This window comes from Monodon monoceros, unplaced genomic scaffold (assembly GCF_005190385.1).
Source record: "Monodon monoceros isolate NGI ecotype Baffin Bay Population unplaced genomic scaffold, NGI_Narwhal_1 Super_Scaffold_19, whole genome shotgun sequence".
In the NCBI taxonomy this organism is placed as follows: Eukaryota; Metazoa; Chordata; class Mammalia; order Artiodactyla; family Monodontidae; genus Monodon; species Monodon monoceros.
The window spans coordinates 29,397,547-29,423,020 of NW_021703775.1; the positions used below are offsets into that span (position 1 = coordinate 29,397,547).

Sequence of the window (25,474 nt, forward strand, 5' to 3'; positions counted from 1 at the left end):
GTTTCCCAAATGGCAACCCAATATGTTGCTTAAGGCCTGCCAAATAGGGGTAACTTTTCTTTCCAAATATACTTTGTCAGAATTGATATATATGTCCATTTAAAGTGTTGATCCAACTATTTTGTATTTTTAAAGTGTTTCTTTTTTTTTGAGCATTGTCTTTTTAAGAAAACTTCACATATGGGAACGTTTTTTCTCTCCAGTGCTTTTTTAATGGCTCTGATATAAAGTGAAGGGATTACTGTTTTCATTCTGTTGCCTTCAGTCTTAGTTCACTTGCACATGGATTCACATAAACTGAATGGTGTAATGTCTGGGCAACCAAAACTGTTGGCTTTTGAGAAAACTGTCAAATACTTTAACATCAAACTGTTGCAATGCAAGGTATTTCTTTGATTGTTCTTCACAAAATATGGTTAAACCAAGTATATCACATAGGTAAACTGAATAAATGTAAATAAGTACTATTAGAATGGTAATGAAGTCATAAATATATATATTTTTTTTTTTTTTTGCAAAACTTATTATTATTAGTTTATTTTCTTAGACCAGTATAATAATTGGCTACAAGTAGAAATATAACTGTCAGTTTCCCATTAGATATATCATAGTCTTTAGGAGAATCTTTCCTGTATTGTCACCTTGATTCATTATGTTTAAAACTGATAGGATTTGTCTAGGTATAGGATAGTGTTATACTTTACTATAATCCATAAATTATTTTAAGAATACTTTACTGAATAGATTTTAGCATTTTTTTAAATTCTAAAATTATATTTTTCTTTTCACTTCCCCTTCCTTCCCCTTATAAGATCATTTCCATGTCTTTGTTGGTGATCTCAGTCCAGAAATTACAACTGAAGATATAAAAGCTGCTTTTGCACCATTTGGAAGAATATCGTAAGTAACAGAAGATAAATTTAAAATGCTTTATATTAGAAACAATCTTACATAGAGGTAATTTGAAAATCTATTGTGAATTTTGGACATTAATTTTAACACTTGAATGTGATGTATTAATATTCACTTGAATAAGTGTATTGTTTAGAGACTATTCAAGCAGTTAACAGCCAAAGATTATTTTCCCATTGATAAATCTTTGGTCTTCAATTATCTTAGAACTCTTTTTCAATTAGCATTAGCTTTTAAGAAACAAATGTGCTGTTGTGCATATTGTTTCTTATATGAGTGTCTTGCTAGCTTGGTCATAATCTTTAGTGAACTTGTGCTATGACTAAGGAATTTAGACCCTTTGGCACTTCTATGATACCATGCATTTTCTGTTAATATATTTTAACAAAAAGAAACCTTAACAATTCAACCCAAAACGCAGTTATTAAATGTTAATTCCCAGGTATCTATCCTTTTGTTGTTGTTGTTGCTATTAACAATAATAATAATGCCTTTTAGTGTTTTGTGAAGCACTGTCTTGCTTGCATTTGTTATTAATTGTATAGTTTAGGCCTTTTATAAAAAGGTCACTCAAGGAGTATTCATCATAAAAGAACTTTATATTTTGAAAAGCATGCCTGTAATAGAGTAAGAATAATAAGTTGATGATTGCACTTTCTTAGAAGTAATCGTTGAATTTAGAAAACAAAATTTTTAGAGTTTCTCGTTGCTTTATTATTGTTATTCCAGCTAGAAGAGTAGGAAAAAGGAAATGTTAGCTTTGGTTTGGTTTGATGAACAGACCAACAGCAGAGATGAGAAGGAGACTGGACAGTAAAAGCTGGTGGAATTGGTGTTGACTTTTGGAAGTTTTCGTTTGAAGAGTTTTAGTTCATTGGTAGGAGGATGAAAATGCATAGTGACCAAGGAATGACCATAAGTAAGGGGCCAACTTTAAAGGCAGTCACACGATTAGGGTTTACAAGTAGACCCTTCTGTTAGGTGACATTTTTCTTTGTCTCTTAGAACTGACTTTAGGAAAATAAAGTTCTAATTTCTTGACTGTTCCTTTTAATCTGTTTTAGGGCTTTGATTATGGTTAGCTGGCTTTCTAGCTGGCTTTCAAATATCTAGATTGGAAAGGTCTTAACCTTTGGCCTCTCAAAGTTTCTGTAAATCTCTGTATGCAAAATTTTATCCTTGCTTTCATTTTGGTGTGGAGTATCTTTGTAAGTTTTATCCTATTTTCAGATTAGTCACACGGGCCATAAAAGATTAAAGAACTCTGATATAGATCTTTGCTGCTTCTTCCTTAGAGAATCCTTTCAGATATAAGTAAGCATTAAATATATTTCAAGGCTAACATTTCCTGAAACTTACCTTTAAAAAGAAAAGGCTTTTCTAACATTTTAACAGATTAAATGCTATTTTATTAAATGTTTCGATTTTGATTGCAGTAGCTTTTCTGAAAGCATGGGAATTTTAGTTTGGCATTAGGTAAAGATTGTTTAACAATTGGTGAGTTTAAGTTAAATGACATTCAAATTTTAGTAATTTCATTACTTTTTAATCAAGGATCAATAATTTCTTTTTGTTAAATATGTTGGTATCATAATTATAGTCTAGATTTTCTTAGAGTCAACTATGATTACTGATGTATATATCATTTTTTCTTGGTAAGGCCTTTAAGTTTTATAATTTTCAGTCGAGATAATGTCTAAGCTTTAGGCTACCCAAAGAGTTAGTGTTTCTAAATTTGAAGGAACCATTTTCAGTTGGTAGCATCATTTCCTGATTTTTTTCAATTAAAGGAGATAAGTTGATAAATATATATATTAAAAGGTTCTCATGATAGTCAGATATTCCCCATAGAGATCCTACAACAGTGCTTGATTTATAAAAGGTGTGTAGTAAATGTTGGCCTATTAAAATATTTAGTATATAAAATATAGTACTTTCTTTCCCTAATTTATATAGCTTAAACTTTTCCTGTTCCTTGAATTTAGGGTAGTCTAACAAATTTTGCTATAGAAATGAATCAGCTACAAATTAAATGCATGTGTACCATACAGATAATTTTAATAAGTATTTTTACATATTGAGAAGTGGCTTGCATTAGTTTTCCCCTTTCATCATCACCTCTTTGTCATTTTGACCCTAAACACTTAATAAATCACTCCTAAATTGATCAAAATATGCTTATGTATACTTTAATATAAAATTATATTGCATGGCTTTCTGACTTGGGTTTTTGTTGTAAAAGTGCCTGTTTTGTTCATGTGTCCTGAGAGAACAAGCATTGTGACATACCTGGCTAACTTAAAAGCAGATTGCCTGTGAAGCACAATTTGAGTCCAATTTTTTGAGGTATGGAGTTTTAGCTATCATGGCTGGGTTTTTTACTCAATCTCAAATAATAGGGCTCTGGTTATTTTGCAGAGTATCTCTGAAGAATGGACAGAATTGCCCTGGCTAACTACAAGCTACGGTTCACAGTGGATAAATGTTGGCGTGCTTTTTTACTTTCTGACTTTTTAAAATTTTGCTTTTATATCTTATAGTTTCCAATCAATCTTATATGATTGCTATTTTAGAATTTAGTGTAAAATTTTCTCTTATATAGTATAAAACTAAAGTGTGTGTCTAGTATTTTTCTTCAATGATTTAACATTTCTGAAAAGTCAAGTTCTCAAAATTTACCCATAGTCCGGAAGGGGGGTATAAACTGATCTGAGAAAATGAAAAAATTTAATTAATTTAGGGAATATACAACTTTTCCATTCTTTTAGTTTCCAGTTTTCTATTTTAATTTTTTAATGATTAGGTAGTAAGTATATAGTGTCAAATAGCAAATTATAAATTGCATGGTTAAAGAAAGCCATTCATTTAGTGTGCCTGTGAACCCTATAAGTTAAGTAAAATTCATGTGAATAGCTGCTTTTACCATGCTTAATATTTAAAAATTTAAAAACTTTTTGAAGTGGGAGGCAGTTTCTGTACAATGTATACATATATATTTAAGAAGTTACTGATTTGCATGTTTATAAAATTAAGCCTCATTTGCTAATACATGATAAATTTTATAGAATAAAAGGTGAATTTGCATTAAAGGTTCATTTTAATGAAGATGAAACATGAAAATGAGTTGTGTATGAAATTCTCACTTGATATCCAGAGGAGAGTTTGCAAACCTAAACTTCCGATTGTTTCTGATTTCAGAGATGCCCGAGTGGTAAAAGACATGGCAACAGGAAAGTCTAAGGGATATGGCTTTGTCTCCTTTTTCAACAAATGGGTGAGCTAAATAAATAAGAAGTGCATGTGTGGTGCTTTAAGAGTAAAGGATAAAAATATTCATTTTGTTTTGATTGTTACTCATTTTCCTCATCTGCCATTTGTTCATTTCACTGATAATTAATACCCTTACTAGAGGATATCTTTTTTCTCCTGTTTGGTCATTTAGTCAGCATTTATTTAGCACCTGATGCATGCAAACTACTGATAAAATGTTTTCAGAATATAGAAAGTAGAGTTGTTTAAATCATCAGCCAAAGTTAGATATTGACTATCTCATTTATATATTTAATTCATTATGTCCCTGTTTTATATTCCCATGGTAATTCAAACGTAGCTAGTGTGATAACTCAAGGTTCCAAACAATTAAATGCAGAGATAATCACATTTCTAAAAATATAGGGATGGATGGTAGGAGAATTTAATGCACTAATCCTGGAGTATACACTAAGGTTTCATTAACCTTAGATTTTATTGTATTGCCTCTATGTTACGACTGTTGTTTGCCAACGATTACTACAAAAATATTGTACTTTCTGTGTAAGAGTGCCTTAGAATGAGCCATTAAAATTTTTGATAATATAAAATTATTTTAGAAAGGATTTTCTTACTTTAGTAAATAGAGTATTTGAAATAGATATCATTTCTTGATGACTTCAGGTCAAATTTATGAGCATCATTCTGAGTCTTTTAAAAATACACCCATAAAAAAAAAAAAAATACACCCGTTCGCAGTTATGCCAAATAGTGTCAAATTGTCTTGCTTTTTTCTAGTTCCTGTCTGCTTACATTGAAACTGTTTGGTTATTCCTCCCTATGAACTCTTACTATCCAGCCAGCTTGCAACCATTTTGCCCCAAATCTACTTTTCAAATAGCAGCCAGCTTGCAACCATTTTGCCCCAAATCTACTTTTCAAATAAAAAAATCTGCCCTAAAAATGTTTACGTGGCTTGTAAGTTAAGGCAAAAGAGGGTAGAATGCACTGTAATGGTATGTCCGCTGATTGCACAGTAACATCATATCTTGCAATCACATTGTTTAAATGTATAGCTATCATCTTCCTCTCATGAAGTGAAAATGCCTTCTAAGAAGTAGGTTAGCCTAAGAGGTCAGGAAAAATCCGTATATTAGAAGAAAAGTTGCACATGGTAAAGCATATTGAGAGGTGAAGGGGTAAAAGCTCCGTCATGTATGTGTCCCATCTACCAAGTATAAGATGAGATAAGGAAATAAAAACTATGAGAATGTAGCTGGTTCTCAAAGCTTTACTGTTAATCACAGCATAATATTTAGGAAAGGTAGAAAAATACCTCATACAATGGATTGATAGCCACAATTAGTATGAGTTCCTTAAAGGATTGATAAATAGGATATTAGTGTCTTGTGCTACTTGGGGAAATAGGTTGAGGGCTTTGGGTTGACTAAGAGCTCATTTTTTCCATTTGAGATTATGGAATATATACCCCTGCTATATGAAAGTCACTATTTAATGCATATTTAGTATGAAAGTCGGATAGCAAACGATGTCTGTGTGTGGCCTCTGGAATTAGCCAGAGATGGATTGTAATCCTGACAGTCATCATATGATAGGTGTAACTTAGAGTAAGTGATTTAATGTGATCTTCCCAAATTTATATTTCACTTTCTGTACATTTGAGATATGTGATTCGCAGGCATTCTCAGTGCCACAGCGCTGACTGAAATTACCCCTGGCTTCCTTGCCTCTTCCTGTGTTGTGTGTGCTAGGCAAACTCCAGTACTGGTTGAACATAGCCTCTCTGCTTACTCTGAAGTAATTGAGTATTGATAGAGAAAAACTGAGTCAATGGTTTTGCTTCTAATTTAATGGTCACACATTAGATGAGTACATGTTACTGTCTTTGCAAACCTATGTTTCTCTAGTAAATATGATTTCCTGTTCTTCGATAACTATTTCATGCCCCCTCATTTCTCCTTGGATATTCCTCACTTTTCTCCATCACCACCCTGAGCTTCAGCTGAGAAAAATAGAAGCTATCATACAGGAATTCCCTGAGCTTTCAACCACCAAACCTACATTAAATGCACTCACCTTCTCCCTCTTCCTCCTATTACAGTGGAGGAAAGGTCCTGTAAAAGACCAAATCACTTATGATTGGGGTCCCACCACTCCATCCTTTTTAAGGACTTTGATCACGTGGTTATTCTGGGTTTTTTTTCCCGACTAAAGCTTTATTGAGATATAATTCACATACCATAAAATCCACTCATTTAAGGTATATAACTCATTGGTTTTTAGAATATTCACGATTATGCAGCTACCACCACAATTTTAGAACATTTTCATGACCCTGAAAAGAAACTACATACTCATTAGCAGTCACTAGCTTTTTTCTTCTACACCCTCCCCCCTCAGCCTTGAGCAACTATTAAATCTACCTTCTGTCTATATAGATTTCCCTGATCCAAACATTTTTTATAAATGGAATTGTATAATATGTGCTCTGCTTGTTCTTTTGTCCTATGTCATCAGTCTTTCCCTCTTCACTGAATCATTCCCATCAACCAAAAAAACATGTTCTGATGTCTCAATAAACTTAACCCCATATCCCTTCCTTATCTGTATCCCTATTTCTCTTAATAATTCAGACTCCAACTTCTCAAAAGAGTTGTTTGCACATTCTTCCACTTCTTTGTCTCCCACTCACTATACGCATACCCCCTCAGAAAAAACTTTCCCTCTTCTGTGAGCAAGTAATTGCATTTGTTTTCTAGGGCTGCTGTATCAAAGTAGCTGAATGACTTAAAACAACAAAAATGTATTCTTTCAAAGTTCTGAAGGATAGAAGTCCAAAATCAAGTTGTCATCATGGCCATGTTCCATCAGAAGACTGTGGAAGAATCCTTCTTTCCCTTTTCTTAGTTTCTGGTGGTGACTGGCAGTCTTGGTACCCTTGGCTTGTAGCTGCATCACTCCAGTCTCTGCCTTGGTCTCCACATGGCCTTCTTCCCTCTGTGTGTGTCCACATTAGCTTCTCCTCTTCTTACAATGGCCCTTCTTAAAGGGCCCACCCTAATTTGTATTGACCTCATCTTAACTAATACATCTGCAAAGACCCTATTTCCAAATAAGGTCACATTCACAGTTATGGGCAGGGTAGATAGGACTTCATATAAATTTAAGAGACACAGTTCAACCCACAACAGTAATTAAACATCGTATGGAGCTCAGACTTGTTAGTGTGGTAAGCAATATTTGTTTCTTTTTTAAGAATATGCATTTCCTTTTTATGTGTCTCAAGAACAGCTTTTAGTTTGCCTGTTCTTTTGTGCTAGTTTAAGCTGACGTTTGACATATGCAAACCAAAGCTGAACCCCATCTACTTTTCACTGTACTCTTTATTTTAATAAGTTTATTTTTTTGTATATTTATTTATTTTTGGCTGCGTTGGGTCTTCGTTGCAGTGCGCGGGCTTTTCATTGTGGTGGCTTCTCTTGTTGCAGAGCATGGGCTGTAGGTGCGCGGGCTCAGTAGTTGTGGCTTGCAGGCTCTAGGTGTGCAGGCTCTAGAGCGCAGCCTCAGTAGTTGTGGCATACAGGCTTAGTTGCTCCGTGGCATGTGGGATCTTCCCGGACCAGGGCTCGAACCCATGTCCCCTGCATTGGCAGGCAGATTCTTAACCACTACGCCACCAGGGGAGTCCCTTTCAGTCTGCTCTTAAGCTGGCTTTTGTTCTTACTCTATACCAGCACTACCCTTTTCAAGTTCACCTCTTGACTTCTGCTTGCTTGACCCTGACAGCACTTTTTTTTTTTTTTTTTTTGCGGTACGCGGGCCTCTCACTGTTGTGGCCTCTCCCGTTGCGGAGCACAGGCTCCGGACGCGCAGGCTCAGCAGCCATGGCTCTCGGGGCCTAGCCGCTCCATGGCATGTGGGATCTTCCCGGACCGGGGCACGAACCCGTGTCCCCTGCATCGGCAGGCGGACTCTCAACCACTGTGCCACCAGGGAAGCCCTTGACAGTAGATTTTTGAGGGTTTCTTCCTTCATCACTGGCTATTCCTTCTTAGTCACCTTAGCTAGTGATCTCTCCTTTACCCAGATTTCAGATTTTGCTGTTTTTCAGGACTCTATCCCAGGATGCGTTCTTCTCTCTAGTCTTTCTTCATGACTCTGAATCTTATATCTCCAGCTCCGTTTACTTCACACTTACTAACAAATGGTCTTCATTTAGATGTCTTACAGATATCTCAAACTTAATGTGTCTTAAATCATCTTTGTTTCTTCCTCAAACTTGTTGCCCTCCTCCCTCCCAGGCTTCTCATTTCCATTAATGCTAGCACTATCCTCCCTACTGCCCAAGCAAAACCTAGGAATTATCTTTGATTCCTGCCCTTTGGCTTACTGTGCACATCCCTCCCCACCAATTCTCTTGACTCTTCCTTTAGATTACATCCACTGCTACTGCATTAGTCCTGGTCACCGACTGTTTTTTTAATTTGGATATTGCATTAGTCTCATAAAGTGTCTTTTTCCTTTTACTATCTCCCCAAACTGTTCTCCTTCTTAAAACATAAGAATGGCCTTCTTAAAACATAAATCGGATCATGATAATCTTTCTTAAAATAATCAGTTTTTTCCTCTGGCACTTTTCCTTTTTTGCACACTAGATTCCAGTAAAACTAGTCATCTTTCACATGCTTCTCTAAGATGCATACCAAACATTTTCCTGCGTTAACACACCTTGCAGTGCTTTTCCCACTATCAGGAACACCCTGGTGTTTGGACTTTTCTAGCTCCTCTTCCTCTCTATTTCAGCTTAAATGTCATTTCAGAGACCTTCCCTAATCATGCTGCTCTAAAGTAGATCCCCATGCCTGTATCTCAGCATGGGATATTCTCTCTCTCAACCTTTTGTTTCTGTCATGGCATTTACCACAATCTGTAATTACTTTATTTGTCCCCCGCAAAAGAATGTAAGTTCTGTGGCAGCAGAGACCATGTCTACCTCATTGACCAACATTTCCCTAGCACTTAACCTGCTGTCTAGGACATGATAGCTGTTCAGTATTTACTTGTAAGATGAATGAGAAACCAAACACTGTCATTAAAAGCATGTTGGATTGTATAAAGTGCAATTTTCATCCATAATAGTATGGGTTGTTCCATGAACTTTACAATGGCTACCTCAATAAGGGCTTTTGGGCTCGAGTCTTTCAGGTGATTAACATTCCCAAAGTCTGATATCCAAGTAAAAGAAAGACAGTTTAAAAGCACCATTGTGTTTTAGGAAAGCTGTCATATATTGTGTATTTCACAAAGCATTTCATTCAAAAAACATTTGTGAAAAGCAACCATGAGTTTTCTCTATTGCTAACAATTGTTTAACGTCAACTAATAGTGGCTTCTTTGTCATTTCTAATGTTGTGTGGAACAGGATGCTGAAAACGCCATTCAACAGATGGGTGGCCAGTGGCTTGGTGGAAGACAAATCAGAACTAACTGGGCAACCCGAAAGCCTCCAGCTCCAAAGAGTACATATGAGTGTAGGTGAATTGGAGAAGAAAAGGAAATGTGGAATTTTGGAGGAAAATACACTAGATTTTAAATGTTAGAGCTGTTCCCGGAGACTTATTGCAGAAATAGATGAGAAGCAAATCAAGACTACTGTTCAAAAATGTACTTAGTTTTCATTTTTGTAATTATAAATAATAAATTATATCTCTAATGTCAAGTCTCCTATTAAATAGAGAATATTGAGTAATTTTTAGACATTCTTGGGGGAGGTTTAATCTTCAGTCAAATGTAATATGTATTAAATAAGCATTTTGATCAAGGTAAATATTACCATTACAGTAGTGTAGTTAATGTTGCTTTACTCTTTCTGAACATTTTATTTAATGAATTAAAAATATTACATTTTTCCTCCCCAGCAAACACCAAACAGCTATCATATGATGAGGTCGTAAATCAGTCTAGTCCAAGCAACTGTACTGTGTATTGTGGAGGTGTCACTTCTGGGCTAACAGGTATGGGGGCTTTACCTATGTGGCATCTTGAGATTAATTTTTAAACTAAAAGGCTTGGTATTTGTAGGATTTTAATGCGGGGTTGTTTTTTGTTTTTTTTTGTCTAACAGAACAGCTAATGCGTCAGACTTTTTCGCCATTTGGACAAATAATGGAAATTCGAGTCTTTCCAGATAAAGGATATTCTTTTGTTCGGTAGGGGTGGTTTTTAAAAAAATGTTTCCCCCCAGATCATTTTTGAACATTTAACTTAGTGGTTTTCTTTAAAATTTACTTTGGTTATAAAGAAATAAAAATTTCTCTAGTGTTTATCATATTTGCCACTTTTTTAATAACTCCCTCCTTCCAACACAAGGCAAATAAAACATTCTGTTAAAAGAAGTTTCCCCAGAACTATAAGATCTTTGAGGGGGAAAAAAAAATGAAAATATGCCATTTTATTGATTCTTTTATATTAACTTCCTGTTATATTTCAGGCTTAGTTTGATTTTTAAAAATAGGTTTTATTCATAAGCACTTTAAACTATTTATTTTTAACATCTTTATTGGAGTATAATTGCTTTATTTACAATGTTGTGTTAGTTTCTGCTGTATAACAAAGTGAATCAGCTATATGTATACTAAATAATTTATATTGGTAATTCTTAATATTATTTTCAATAGGTTCAATTCCCATGAAAGTGCAGCACATGCAATTGTTTCTGTTAATGGAACTACCATTGAAGGCCATGTTGTGAAATGCTACTGGGGCAAAGAAACTCTTGATATGATAAATCCCGTGCAACAGGTGAGAAGGTTCTTGACTTTGCAGAGTAATTGCTGGGCTAATAGGTATTTTTAAATGAAATTGTTGATAATCGTCATTAATGCTTCTAGCTAAAATGATAGCATATAAGGGCTCTTCATGTATTATAGTTCCAGAGTAGTGGTTCATGGATGCAGGGGTGACATGATGAATGTGACCACCTCGATTGACTCATGCTCACACAGTGGATTTTAAAATGCTGCAACAAACTTAACAGGGTATTAAATTTTTTCTAATACTTAGTAGATTTATTCACATACTATTTGGAGGACTCACAAGCATGTTTTTTTTTAATTATTATTTATTTATTTATCTATCTATCCGTCCATCCATCCATCCATCCATCCATCCATCCATCCATTTTTGTTTGCATTGGGTCCTTGTTGCTGCGCGTGGGCTTTCTCTAGTTGCGGCGAGCGGGGGCTACTCTTCGTTGCATGCATGGGCTTCTCACTGCAGTGGCTTCTCTTGTTGCAGAGCATGGGCTCTAGGCGCAGGGGCTTCAGTAGTTGTGGCACATGGGCTCAGTAGTTGTGGCTCACGGGCTCAGTAGTTGTGGCTCACAGGCTCTAGAGTGCAGGCTCACTAGTTGTGGCACATGGGCTTAGTTGATCCGCGGCATGTGGGATCTTTCCGGACCAGAGCTTGAACCTGTGTCCCCAGCATTGGCAGGCAGATTCTTAACCACTGCGCCACCAGGGAAGTCCTCACAAACATGTTTGATTCAGTTGAAACAAAAGCTATGAATATATTTAGGACCTTGGCATTTTCTTCCAGATTTTGCTGCCTTTGTTTTTCCAGGCAGTTCTAGTGGTTCAAACTTGACCCCACAAACATTTCTATGAGGAAATGGAGCGTCAAGATAGGAGTAAGAAAATCCTAAACTATATAACTTTCTTAAGTAAACTGAATATAGGAATAAATAGTCCTTATCTTCCCTATCTTCCCTAGCTAAAAGAAACGGTCATATGGATAATTTACAAAACACCTAAACATTATCCTGAGTTTAATAACCCTAACCCTAACCTGCTGCCTTACAAAGAGTACGCCATTTAGAACATCATTGTAGAGTTAAAGCAGTATAACCTCACTTTTTTTTTTATTAGCCGTGACTTTATAAACTTTTCTGTGTCCTTTAGTGTTTTCTTTTTAATATATGTATAAATTTATTTATTTTATTTATTTATTTTTGGTTGTGTTGGGTCTTTGTTGCTGTGCACGGGGTTTCTCTAGTTGCTGCAAGTGGGGGCTACTCTGTTGAGGTGCGCGGGCTTCTCATTGCGGTGGCTTCTCTTGTTGCAGAGCACGGGCTCTAGGCACGCAGGCTTCAGTAGTTGCAGCACATGGGCTCAGTAGTTGTGGCCCGCAGGCTCTAGAGCACAGGCTCAGTAGTTGTAGCGCCCGGGGCTTAGTTGCTCTGCATCATGTGGGATCTTCCCAGACCAGGGATCGAGCCTGTGTCCCCTGCATTGGCAGGCGGATTCTCAACCACTGTGCCACCAGGGAAGCCCTGTCCTTTAGTTTTAATTGTAATTATGGCCCTATGTGTTATGGCTATGTATTTGTGGTGTATTAGGACTGTATATGCCCCTATAACTTTAAATAATATTAAATTATCTGTTATAATTTTACTTAATAGCAGAATCAAATTGGATATCCACAAGCTTATGGCCAGTGGGGCCAGTGGTATGGGAATGCACAACAAATTGGCCAATATATGCCTAATGGTTGGCAAGTACCTGCATATGGAATGTATGGCCAGCCATGGAACCAGCAGGGATTTAAGTAAGCATACTTGTTCTTTTCCTTTATTGTTAGCCTTTGAAAATGTCAAGAACTTGGGAAGAGATTTTAAGTAATTAGTAGGTAATGTGCCTTCTTTCTAAAGCATAGCCTTTGAAAGACTTAGAGAGGTTTTTACTTTATAGTTTTAAGTGTATATCTAAAATTTTGCCTAGAAATGTGTTGTCTTGATTTATAACCAGCGTTATGAGAATTTTGGTAATGCTTGGCAGTGAATCAACAAATATTTAAGTAAGGAAATAAGAACTTAATAGTTGGCTAGGCTTACTGGATACAGTTATTTTGATCCTAATTGCTTTATTCATTATGCTTTTTTTTTGTGCAAGAGGGTTTATTCATACATTGTTATATGAAAGCTTCTTTATACATCCTGAATTACAATTTTACTTAAATTTCTGAAAAACAAACTGGAAATTAAAATGCTTTGCCATTTTTATTAAAAAGAATCTTGTAATGTTGAGAAAATTTATGAGTTTACATATACTAATAATTATCTTAATTTCTTCTTTGAGTAATATAAATGCAAGTCCGTATCATACCAAATGATCACGTTTCCTTCAGGTAGTGGCTTGTTCAACATATGTCAAACTCCAGATGGACAGTTTTCTGAGATTAGAGATGAGTTTTTCTGAGTTCAAGGGAATAAATGTTTATAGATAAAGGATATTTTCTTAGCTATAATTAAACTAACAGAATTAAACTGTACAAATTAAAGCTACAAGGATGCTTGTTTTTAAAAGAAAAAAGCTTTTGCCTTTGCTTTCTCTGGCATAACAGTTATTCTTATATTTGGGCTTAAGAAAAAGGATATTTCCCACGTATGTGTTATTTATTCTTGGCATTATTTATTCTTGGCATTACATTTTATTTTAACCAGTGGATTTCCCCTCCCCTCTGCTTCTTTCACATTCTGCACCAGTCAGACACAGTCTTCTGCACCGTGGATGGGACCAAATTATGGAGTGCAGCCGCCTCCAGGACAGAATGGCAGCATGATGCCTAATCAGCCTGCAGGGTATCGAGTCGCAGGGTATGAAACCCAGTGAAAAAGGACTCCAGAATCTAAAGCCAGTGGCTTAAGGCTACAGGGAGTGTAGTAAAGCCGTTGTTTACTTAAAGATTTATCAAATCAGTCAGTGCAAATGTCAGATACAATGTATTTATTTAAAAGATTCATTTTTTAATCATGAAATTACTTACCATCCGCATTGTTTTAAAAAGAAACAATATGCTGGATGTCTGCCAATTTTTGCCTTCATTACCTTTTTTGATAAAGTTTCTCAAATCCTTGTTTCAAATACAAATGCAGGGATTGCTGCCACTTTTTTAAAATTGAGGCAGAAAATTGCACAATGTTGAACTTTTTTCCACTGAAGTAGTGTGCAGTTCTAGTTTGCATTCCTGATATGATTTAAAACATGTAATATAAAGATGTAAAAAAAAAGAAAAAAGGAAAACCAAAACTGTGCAGAGTCTAGAAGTTCTTTGTAATCTTCAGCTTATGCACAAATTCTATTTTAGGTTTTTTTGAAATAGGCATTGTTCGAGCTGTCCCATCTCCACTGTTTTCCCTTTGGGGTTTTTTAATATAAGTTATTAGTTTACATCATTTTTGTATCTACATTTTTTTCACAAATTTGTCTTGCCTTATTAAAGTTCTATGAAATATACTTAAATGGAAAAAAATGATCTTTAGATTGAAAACTTTTCTCAGATGGATTGATAATTGCATTCATCTTGTGTTTTATATGAGAAGGTGCCTCAAGAATTCCCTGTTGAATTTGTTTAAAAGGGTTTTTATCTTCTGTGATAAACTTTGCTGTGTACCAGGAAATATAAAAACAAAAACTTGTTACTAAAGAAAATCTCTGAAATGTGATAAGTTCTTATGAACCCATGTTAATTTCATGTGTCAACTTCTACATTTACATGTATCATTTCATTATGTAAAATGTTTTAGCAATTTAATATTTTGCACAGTTAGCAAACTTTGTATGTCATTTCCTCCTTAAAGGCATCATGCAGAGTTGACAGGAGATTTATAAGGTTTTGTTTGCATGTGAATATCAAATACACACTTTGGTAGTCTTTGAATACAAAGTCATCTGCTCTTGTTTTTCAAGAACTTTGAGACACAAAGTTGTATGTAAAGAAATATATTAATTTGCCATATCCTAGTTATATTTACTCAAAAAGAGTAAATCAACTTGATTTTAATATGTACAAATGATAGCTGTGAAACTGTAGAATATCCTTATGTCAGGCTTGGGGTTTCTTGTGAACTCCAAAATTAGCCTGAATGACCAGCCGGGCAAAGCATTTTTTAAATGTTCAGAGGCCAAAAGATAAACAAACAAAAAACCGTGAAATCCTACCTCCTTAAACAGCCTTCAAAGAGGAGAATCCTCAGTGCAATCATTACTTTGATTCTTTTGGTACCTGTTTTCCTGGAGTTCCCAATTTTATTATTTTGGGGTGGCTCCGAGCATTAAGAGGTTTAATCTTTGATGGCATTGTTCTAGTTTTGAAATTTCTAGTATATTTCAGTCTCTTAGAAGAATTGTGGGAGATTTTGTTTTGTTTTGTTTTCAGCGAAAGTCACAAACTCTCCTCTTCTTTGACTCACAAAGGGGAAGGGTCCCCAGTATACATATTTGGATGCTTGGTTGTTTTTAAGACCAGAGAGCTTCTGGTGTTTTATTTAGGAACAGAAAAGGCCCATGGAATCCTAAGAGTTTCCTGGCCTGTATCCTCCAGGTAGGAGCAGATGACTCTAAGCTGGTCTCTAAGCCAATACTCCTGTAAACCAGAGCCCAGGAAAGACAGCTCATAAATGTATAATTCTCTGGAGCTCAATTCTATGCAGTTGTACTGATGTTTCATCAAGTCACTGTGTATTTTCTAAGTGTTGATACATTAAAAGTTGCTTTATGGAAGATGAGTAAATTTTTTAAACACTTGGAAATTTTATTTCCTTGTTAATTAACCTTCTACAGATCAGGGCATGCAACCAAAAGCAGCTTAAATACTCAAAAAAAATAACAGGATGCTGTTTTTAGATTCTTCTGGTTTATGTTCCTATTTTAGGACCCTCACTTTTCTCTTATTCAAAAGTATTTTATGTCCTATACATCTGTGGATTGCAGGGTAAATTATTTGGGCATAAATAATCCAAGCAAAAGTATAGTTTTTCTTTCATCTTGACTATCTCAAGAAATAACACTTTTTATTAGCCAATATTTTCTTATTGCACAATTCTAAAATGTACATTGACTACTTTTTGAGAAGAAAGTAGCATTACTCAAAGGCTTATTACTACTGAACAAATTTGCAATTCAGGAACATTGCTAACTTTGCTTTAAATCTTACTCTCAGTGTTAAATCATTTTAAAAATTTACAGTCTAAAAATCATACTGGTATTAGTATCAGGTAAGGAAATTAAAGTTTTTTAAACGGATTCATTCTCTGCAATATGCATTCAGATTTTACTTTAAAATACATCTGGTACTGTAAAGAACCTAAAGTGGTTCACACTTAATGGGTCATTAATCCAGTATTCTTTGCCCTGACTGTTTGGATATTAAAGTTCCTTTATGTTTTCTATAACCTTTGGGATCTTCTTGCAGTGATTATTGTGTGTGAGAGATTTTTTTTTCTTTTTGGTCTAGTTATATTGTTATATTCACTCTGGTATTTGTTAGATTTCTTTTTAATCTTTTTTCAGAAACCATGGTTTGCATTGGGTTAGTTTGATACCACAAAGAATTGCTGTAGATTTAACTCACTATGAAATCAGGATCTCATTTTCCTTGTTAATATTCTCTCCCTGTTGAAAATGAGATTCACATTCTAGTTTTATTCTTCTCCTGTTTTGTTCCTGTGCTTACTCAGCTTCCTTTTGTATGTGTTAGAGTTCTATTACTTTTGAGAAGGCGGTTGATAAGGACTAGTTTGCATACACAAAGAGAGTTAAGTTTACCAAGAGCTACAGGGTGCTCTTGAGGTTACAGTTGAATTGGAAAAATAAAATGTGTTTGTAGGAAATAAAAGAACAAACCCTTTCAATGAAAGAGTGATGATTTCTAAAAACAAAATCTTTTTGTAGGGGCTTGTTATCGTTTTTTCCAGTCACTGCATTTGACTATTTAGAACTTGAAGAACAACAAATTTTAATTTAAGAGCCTTGATAAAATGTATGTGAATGTTTCTGGGTTGAATAGGACTTTACACTGTGGTCTCTAAAGTTGAAGGCTGAAGTTATTCTGATAGTAATTCACCTAAAAAAGGGAAAAGTAGATTTCTGACTCAGGGTTAATAAGCTCGGGCGAGAGGCTGTGCAGAAAATAGTTATTAAGCAGCTTTATATACTAGATAAATGAGATCCCTAGCTCCTTATTTGTGTTCAGCTCTAGAAAACCAACAGCCACACTCAAACACACCAGGCAAGATTTGGAGGCTCCTACTGTGGAAAAACTAAGCAACTCTTGAGTGAAAAGACAGATGCTGACATTTGAGGGTCCCCGCCAAAAAGTAACTGGCCAAGAGTCCCCTTACGGTGGAGCGTACCAATCAGTAAGCCCTGCCCACGTACACAGACCTTCCAAACAGGTTTTTAGTGCTTCACTTCTAAATAAAGACAGCCAAAGATCACCAGAAATTGAGAAAAACCTTGACTGTAAAAGGTAGAGCTAAATAAAAGCAACTCTCAAGAATCAGAAAACTTCAACAACTATCATATCCTCAAATAAGATACTGTACTCAAGAAATTAGAACAGGATACTAATAAAATGTCACAACAAGAACTTAGAATATGAATAAATTCAGTGAGAATATTAAAAGAGATGTTCTATAACAAATCAAAAGTGTAGGGAAAAAAATAAATATGGATCAATTCAGGAGGTTTAATATTAAATCAATAGGAGTTCCAGGAAGAAAACAGAAAATAGAGGATTGAGTAGAATTTATTAAATAAAGGAAAATTTCCCTGATGAAATTTTGAGTTTCAAGATTAAAAAAAAGCTAATGTTGAATTTGCACAATAAATATAAAAGACCCATACGAAGCCATACCACTATGAAATTTTAGGATGCCAGACCTATAAAGAGAATATTCAGAAATTTACCAGGTAGAAAGAGGATCAAGGAAAATACTCAACGGCAACATTGGAACCTAGTGATCAATGGGGTGCTGTCTTCAAAAGTTTGAATGAATTATGTCTTGGGTGACAATAGAATAAAGACATTTTTAGACATGCAAGTTCTCAAAAGATTTTCTTCCTGTTCACTGATTCTCAGTTACTGGATAAACTCCATCAAAATAAGAGTAAATGAAAGAAAAAATATGATGTAGCGTCTAGAAACAGGATCAAACACGAGTGAGATAATGGGAAGTCCCAGGATTGCAGCTGTGAAGCGACCTGGCAGCCAATCCAGACTGATGGTCAGAGGGCTAGACTTAAGGTTATCTGAGACGCCAGCCTGTGTATTGTGAGATGTTTTATGGAACTATGGAGCATGTGAAAAGACTAAATAACTGGAAGAAAAGCAAATGGAAAGAGACAGTTGTCAGGGAAAGCATTCTATAAGAAAGGAAACATTCCCTGAGCCAAGTACATGCATCAAGATAATATTTCATGTTTTCCTGAATTATATTCACAAATATTTGTATCAATACTATTCCACTGCTTTGGTTTTCTTTGGCAATTCCAATTGTGTGTTGGATTTCCTCTGCCTGACATGGTTTCTATCATTTGTTCTTAATTATTTTTACCTTTTTGTTGGCGTTTTTCATTTCTAATCTCCGTTCCTTAATATGCTTCCTCTGGTATCCAGACTCACTTGTGTTCCTTTTAATGTAATCTTCATTTCTGAAAAAAAATTTTTTTTCTGTTTTCTAAATTCCACCAATTTTTTGTTTGACTTCAGGGATGTCTCTTCCCTGAATTCTTGTTTTTCTTAGCTGCATTTACTTCATTAGATTTTTAAAATTCATATTGGAATGTCTATATTATTTTCAACTGCTTTGTGGGAACATTTTTCCTGTGAGTCTTCTCCAGGGAAACTGTAGGTAAGTTTTGCCGTCTTATTTTTAATTACAGTATCTTGATACAAATGCTGTGCTTATTCCTATTTGTTCATATTTGAAACAGTTGGTTTTTCCTAGACCAAGTACCAGCAGGAGGATGAAGGGGAAAGACCTTGTCGAGGTTTCTCACCTCCCCCTGTGGCTACAATGAATTGTCTCCTTAAAAGTGTAGCCATGGGTCTTCTCTGGGATGTGATCTTGTTCAGAAGTTCTGTGCCAGCTCTGAGCTCCCTTGGTTCCTTCATCTGCTACATTAAGGGACCTAACTCATGTCTTCAATGAGATCCCCTAACTTGCTTTCTGAAAGACATCACCTTTGGACCCCTTAGGCACTTCACACACCTTCCCTCCCTGCCTCTCCCACACTCATATGCTTGTTCAGTCCTCCCCACAGCAGGCTCCAGCCAGGGTTTGGCTCTCTTCTCCGAGTGAATATTTGCGAGTGATTTCTGAGGTCTGCCACTACCAGCCCCCTCCTCACTCCCTGTCCTTCCCCCATGGCACTCAGTTGGCCTCCCATCCAGTACCACACTTCCACTCAATGTGGAATGTATAAGTTTTCTTTGCATCCCTAGTTTCACTTAAGATAACTGTTCGTGGGAGTCAGTTGGTCATGTTTTCCTTGTCGCTCCCTGTGGTTTCCAGAAGTGGAAAGATCCAGAACCAGGCTGCTAACATTTCTACCAGAATCAGAAGACCAAAGGAATCTTTTAACAGATGTAAATCTGATCATGACACTCCCCTGCTTGAAAGTCTTTGTTTCAAATTGTATTTAGCAGTAATCTAACATCTTTAAGGTGGCCCGCAGAGCCTTCTACAAATGCAATCTGTGCTTACCCAACTTCACAGCAAGCCGTTCTCCAGTCTCCCATAAGCCCTTCCACCCCACACTCATCTTTCACTTTCCTGAATAAGTAAACACTTTATATCAGTTAAGGTCCAGTCAAGGAGACAGAAGCCAACACTAAAATTTGAAAAGGGAAATTTTAATGTGAATAGTTGTTAAATAATAAAAAGTGGTTAACTACTAAAAGGGATCCAGAAATTGCAGGTGCAAAAAAAAGCAGCTACTATTTATGGACGGGGGGGACAATGCAGAAACTAAGGGTTTAGGAGAGCACTGAGTTTCTCACCTCTTCAAAGTGGGCTTGATTATCATAGGAACGTGCCACCTGCTGAACAAACATGCCAGAGGGCGTGGGTCAGAGCTGGTCCTTAGAAGCTGCCTGCCATCGGCCAGAGGTGGGTGGGCTGGAGATAATCTTTAGAAATGGTCCACCGTGTGGGGGAGCTATAGGGTTGCCAGAATTAGCAAGTGAAAGCACAATCGCAAATATTGCAAGAAACATACTAAAAGTCATTTGTTGTTTAACTGAAACCCAAGTTTAAGGGGTGTCCTGTATTTTATCTGTCAGTCCTCGAGAGTGGTGCAGCCAAAGCTGCCGTGGAAGCAGCTGCAGGTAAGTAAAGTGTGGCCTGAGGGTGCAGCCGGGGCAGGTCCAGAGAACCACTGACGCGAGCGCCACTGGGTCTTCTGTACACTGATCCATTGGCTTGCACACTGAATAAAAAGAGAGAACCAGAACCCATAAGGAATGTGCCTTCCTGTCACCATCACCTTGCCATGTTCCCCCAGTGCCCTCTATTGACAAAGCCTAACATTGAGCTAACTGGCAAAGAAGAAATGTTTCACAAAGCAAGGCCAAGAAGAGTGGACTGGGGACCGAGACTCCCATTGCAGAGCCCTGCCATGTGAATGCCTTTTGTCTGCTCTTTGTCTTCAACTCTCCGCTTAAATGTCCCTTCCTCTAAAATGCCTTCCTTTCTTTACCCACAATCTAAATCAGTAGCCTCTCAAGCCATCTTATGTTTACTTTTCCTTTATAGCATTTGTCATCATTTTAAATTATGTATTTGTGTGATTATATCGTTAAAACCTGTGTTGCCCACTAAAAGCTGGTGACTTTTCTTCAGTGCTGTATATACCCAGTAGGTAGTAAATCAATCAATTAATTTATCTCAATCTTGTTTTAACCAAATGGATTTCTACCATGTGCTGATAGTACTACCAGCTAGAGTACTGGGTATGAGGTGATAAGAGCTAAAACTAAAGGACCAAACCAGGGCCAATTCTTTATGCCATGCCAAGTAATTTGAACTTTTTTTTATCTTAAAGGTCCTAGGGAGCCATTGATCTAATTTGTTTTTAGTCAAGATGTCTTCCAGGTTCCTGGCATGAGCAATTAGATGGATGGTTGGGACTAGTTACTGGGGTAGGAAAAGGAAGAAGCGCAGTTTGCGAGGGTGAGTAAGGATAGATGCTAGTTACAGGGCAGAAGATGAAAGCTAATGAGGTCTGCCTTTCAAAATGTGGTGCTTGGACATGTGTGACATTCAGGTAGAAATAGCCAGTAGGTAATGATATGGAATTTGGAAGGGAGATCCAGGCTGAAATAGAGATGGGAGTCATCAGCATTTAGGTGGTAGTTCAACCCATGGAGTGGCAATCACCCAGAGAGACACTAGAGTGAGAAGAGGACTGAGGACAGAACTCTTAGGTCTATCAGTATTGAAGGGGACAGAGACAGAGAAGCTTGCAAAGGAGAATGACGAAGAGCTGCCAGACAGGTGGGAGAAATACTGAAGGTCCATGATGTTGCAGAAATCAAGGAGGAAAACATTCAAGGAGTAGTGAAGAGTCAAATTTGGCAGAGGGGAAAAATACAAGTTGTGAAAAAAAGTCCACTGGATTTAGCAATGAGGAAGTAATTGGTGACTTTAAAAATGAGCATTTTGGGGTTCCCTGGTGGCGCAGTGGTTGGGAGTCCGCCTGCTGATGCAGGGGACACGGGTTCGTGCCCCGGTCTGGGAAGATCCCACATGCCCCGGAGCGGCTGGGCCCGTGAGCCATGGCCGCTGAGCCTGCGCGTCCGGAGCCTGTGCTCGGCAATGGGAGAGGAAATAACGGTGAGAGGCCCGCGTACCGCAAAAAAAAAAAAAAAAATAGAGCATTTTCAGTGAGGTAGTAGGAGCAAAATGTGGACTGTTAAGGAGTGGGAGGTGGGGATAGTTAACTAGTGCAGCCTCTGCCTTCCCGATTAAGTGGGCTATAGACGGAAGGAGAGAGGAAAGAGGAGATGGGTTTAAGAAAGCAATAATTTTTTAAAATCTCAATACAATAAACTATGAATAAATCACAAAGATAAGTAAATGACCACCAAAAAAACAACCCCACTCTTCATTCGGAAATACACAACAAAAAACATTCACCTCCGTTTTATGTAGAAAATCGGAACAACAGTTAAATGCGTTTGTGTGCATGTGTGTACTGTTTCTCTAGGATACTCAGAATTGAATGATGGATTAAAGAATGTAAATTGCAAAAACTATGATATATATTGTCAAATTATATTGGTACTTTATAACGTACAGCTCTTTATAATGGTACAGTTATAATGGTACAGCTCTTAAAAGCTGTACCTTTTTACACTCCAACCAATAATGTCCGAAAGCACTCGTTTGCCCCCCTACTTTTACCAGTGCTGGTTGTTATTAAGCCTTTATTTTTGCCAATCTGATGCATGTAAAATGATCTCTTTTATTTCCCTGATTGTAAGTAAAGTTAGTGATTTGTTCCCATGATAGTTGGCTGTTTGTGTTTCTTTTCTGTGACCTGTCTGTATCCTTTGTCCATTTGACCTCCAAGGACTTTAAGACATTATAATAATCACATGTTGAATATGTGATAACTATATATCATATGTCTTTAGAAGTAAAAGATGCAGTAAAAATATGAGCAAGAAGTGACTATTGAATGATTAGGCAGAATTTTTAAAGAAACTAATAGAACCTCTAGAAATTAAAAACACGAAAGCTAAAATTAAAAATTCAATGGACTGGCAAAACCAAATTAGATACAGCTGAAGACATCTGTGAATTGGAACAGTACAACAGTGCAGAGACAAAGAGGTAGAAAATATGAAGAGAGCATGGAGAATAGAATGGGAAATCTAAAATATATTTAAACTGGAGTTCCATGAAGAGAGAAAACAATTTGGGATGGGAAATATTCGAAGAGATAGGGCTGAGAATTTTCCCGAATTATTGAAGGGTAGGAATTCTCAGACAAGATCCACAATGAATCCCAAGGAAGATAAATAAAATGAAGTCCATGCTTACATATATAGTCAAATTGCAGATTATCAAAGACAGAGAGATTTTAAAAGCAGCAGAGAGGGGGAGAAAAAAGACTACTACAATGATATGACAATTAGATTGACATCAAATGTTTCAACAGCAAGATGATAGGCCAGAATTCAGAGGGATATCTTCAATGTGCTGAAAGAAACAACCAACCTAAAGCAATCATACAAGAATGAGGATGAAACAGAAAAAGAAAAGCCAAGAGAATTTGCCAACAATAAATCCAATACTAAATGAACTTCTAAAGCATATATTTCAGGGAGAAAAAAATCCCCAAACAAACGTCTGAGCTGCAAAAAGAAATGGTAAGCAAAGAAATTTATACGTATGTAGTTTAATCTAAAGCAACAATAATAGTGCCTTCTTCTAAGGGAGAACTAAAATAAAATACTGGATAATAATAATATATATGACAGGAGGTGGTTAAAGTGTTCTAAGATCACTGTATTTTTTTCAGGAGAATAGCAGAAAAATGTATTAGCTTTGGCCTTGAGTTAAAATGTAAAGGATCATCACTAAAATAATAAAAATAGAGCATATAACTTCCAAAAAGAGGAGGTAACGAAAGAAATCCAAAAGAAGGCAGAAAAAGAAAAGAAACAGAGAAAGCCAGACAAACCAATCTTAGATGGTAGAAATAAAATTAGATGGTAGAAATAATTCCAAATGGATTAACAAGCATAATAAATGTACTAAGCTAATAAAAGAGATTGTCTAATTGGATTTTTAAAATCTAGATGCACTGCTTAGAAGCAACATCTAAAACAAAAGTATGCAGAAAGATATATACCAGGAAACCCTAAATGAAGCTGATGTAGCCAAATTAATAGCAAAGAAAATATATACACATCTGTTCTCAAGCACACATGGAATACTTAAGAAAATATTGGTTTTAAAAGGTCACAGGAGTTAGAAGGGTAAGGGAAGTTGAAGAATAATTATTGCCAATTGGCAAAAGTCAAAGAACTGTGAATAATTGTTCTAATGTGCCAATACCACACAAATTCTTTTTATTGGAAATGCCTTTAAATATCAGAAGCTATTATTCATCTATTAACAAATAAATAAATAAAGCAGAGTTTCTATGAGATCAAAAAAAGTAGCTTATCATGTTTTCTGACCATAAAGAAGTTAGGTTAGAAATCAATTACAAAAACGCATGTATAAATAACTTATGAGTCAAAGAAGATGCCATAGTGAAAATTTTAAATTATTTAAAATTTAAAGAAAATAAAAATATTGTATATCAAAATTTGTGGAATGCAAATAAAATGGCCCTTTGAAAGTAATGTATACCCTTAAATGCTTATATTAGAAAAGAAAGGTTAGAAATTAATGGACAGGGACTTCCCTGGTGGTCCAGTGGTTAAGAATCCTCCTTCCAATGCAGGGGATGTGGGTTTGACCCCTGGTTGGGGAACTAAGATCCCACATGCCACGGGGCAACTGAGCCCACACACCACAAACTACAGAGCCCGCACACTCTGGAGCCTGTGCGCCACTAGAGAGCCTGCGTGCTGCAACTGAGACCCGACGCAGACAAAAATAAGCTTTAAAAAAATAGTCTATATATATTAAAAAAAAAACAATGAGAGAATTAAGTAAAGTGACTGGGTAAAAAATATTAACATACTGAAAATTAACATACCATAATGAACCATAACTTGAGAATATTGTGCAATTCTGAGAATCCTATTTATGAGAAGAGCGTTCAGAAAGGACTTCGATGATGGCAATGTTTCTTCAAAGACCCTTCTTTGAAGAAGGAATGGAAGAACCCTGAGTGTCTGGCTTGGAAGAAAGAAACCTCTTCTAGAATGGGGTTGCCTGATAGCTTCCTTTCTGACTGGAACAGATAATGTGTCTCAGCAGAAAACCCACAGATCTCTTAGGACACATTTGGGCAATTCCACTGAAAAAAATTTAAACACTCTTTACAACAGGGTCTCTCAATTGTGGCACTACTGACATTTTGGTCCAGGTAATTCTTTGTTGTAAGGGCTGTCCTGTGCATTGCAGGATCTTCCATGGCATCTACTAGATGTGTAGCAGTGCTCCCAGTTGAGAACAACTGTTTTAGATAATCACTTGGTACTAATACAATCATAAACACAACCAGGCATTGAAACCCCACAGTATTATTAGGTGATCATCTAGATGATACAGGATATACTGATGATCATTTAAAACCTTATAATTGAAATGGAAAGACAAAATTGGAAAAATTTCCTTGAAAAATATGTGCCCTTCTCCCCATACCTCTAGTTTAAGAAACAACGTAGCAAACCTTAATCATGAAAGGGACCACTTCTCTTATTAACAGTTGAGAAGACTACGGTTCTACCAGCTAAAGAATGTCACTCACCTTCTGGCTCAACAAGG

General features: G+C 36.3%; 1 protein-coding gene across 12 annotated transcripts in view; it reads left to right on the forward strand.

Annotated features, from left to right (window-relative positions):
- TIA1 (TIA1 cytotoxic granule associated RNA binding protein) overlaps positions 1-16,870 on the forward strand; it is a 29,943-nt gene extending 13,073 nt beyond the window's left edge. For 2 of the 12 annotated variants that reach the window (XR_003794881.1, XR_003794884.1), the window contains 8 exons: positions 813-900; positions 4,111-4,186; positions 9,605-9,846; positions 10,101-10,196; positions 10,307-10,391; positions 10,860-10,983; positions 12,641-12,786; positions 13,724-16,870. Coding sequence is in view for 7 of the 12 variants with exons in the window: in XM_029231804.1 (XP_029087637.1) it covers positions 813-900; positions 4,111-4,186; positions 9,605-9,713; positions 10,101-10,196; positions 10,307-10,391; positions 10,860-10,983; positions 12,641-12,786; positions 13,724-13,850 (851 nt within the window). In the remaining 5 variants the exon portion in view is untranslated. Of the gene's footprint in view, positions 1-514; positions 901-3,154; positions 3,259-3,330; positions 3,397-4,110; positions 4,187-9,604; positions 9,847-10,100; positions 10,197-10,306; positions 10,392-10,859; positions 10,984-12,640; positions 12,787-13,723 lie in introns of those variants that run through there. The other 10 variants (XM_029231803.1, XM_029231805.1, XM_029231804.1 and 7 more) reach the window with 8 other exon arrangements.
- The last annotated feature ends 8,604 nt before the right edge of the window (positions 16,871-25,474 follow it).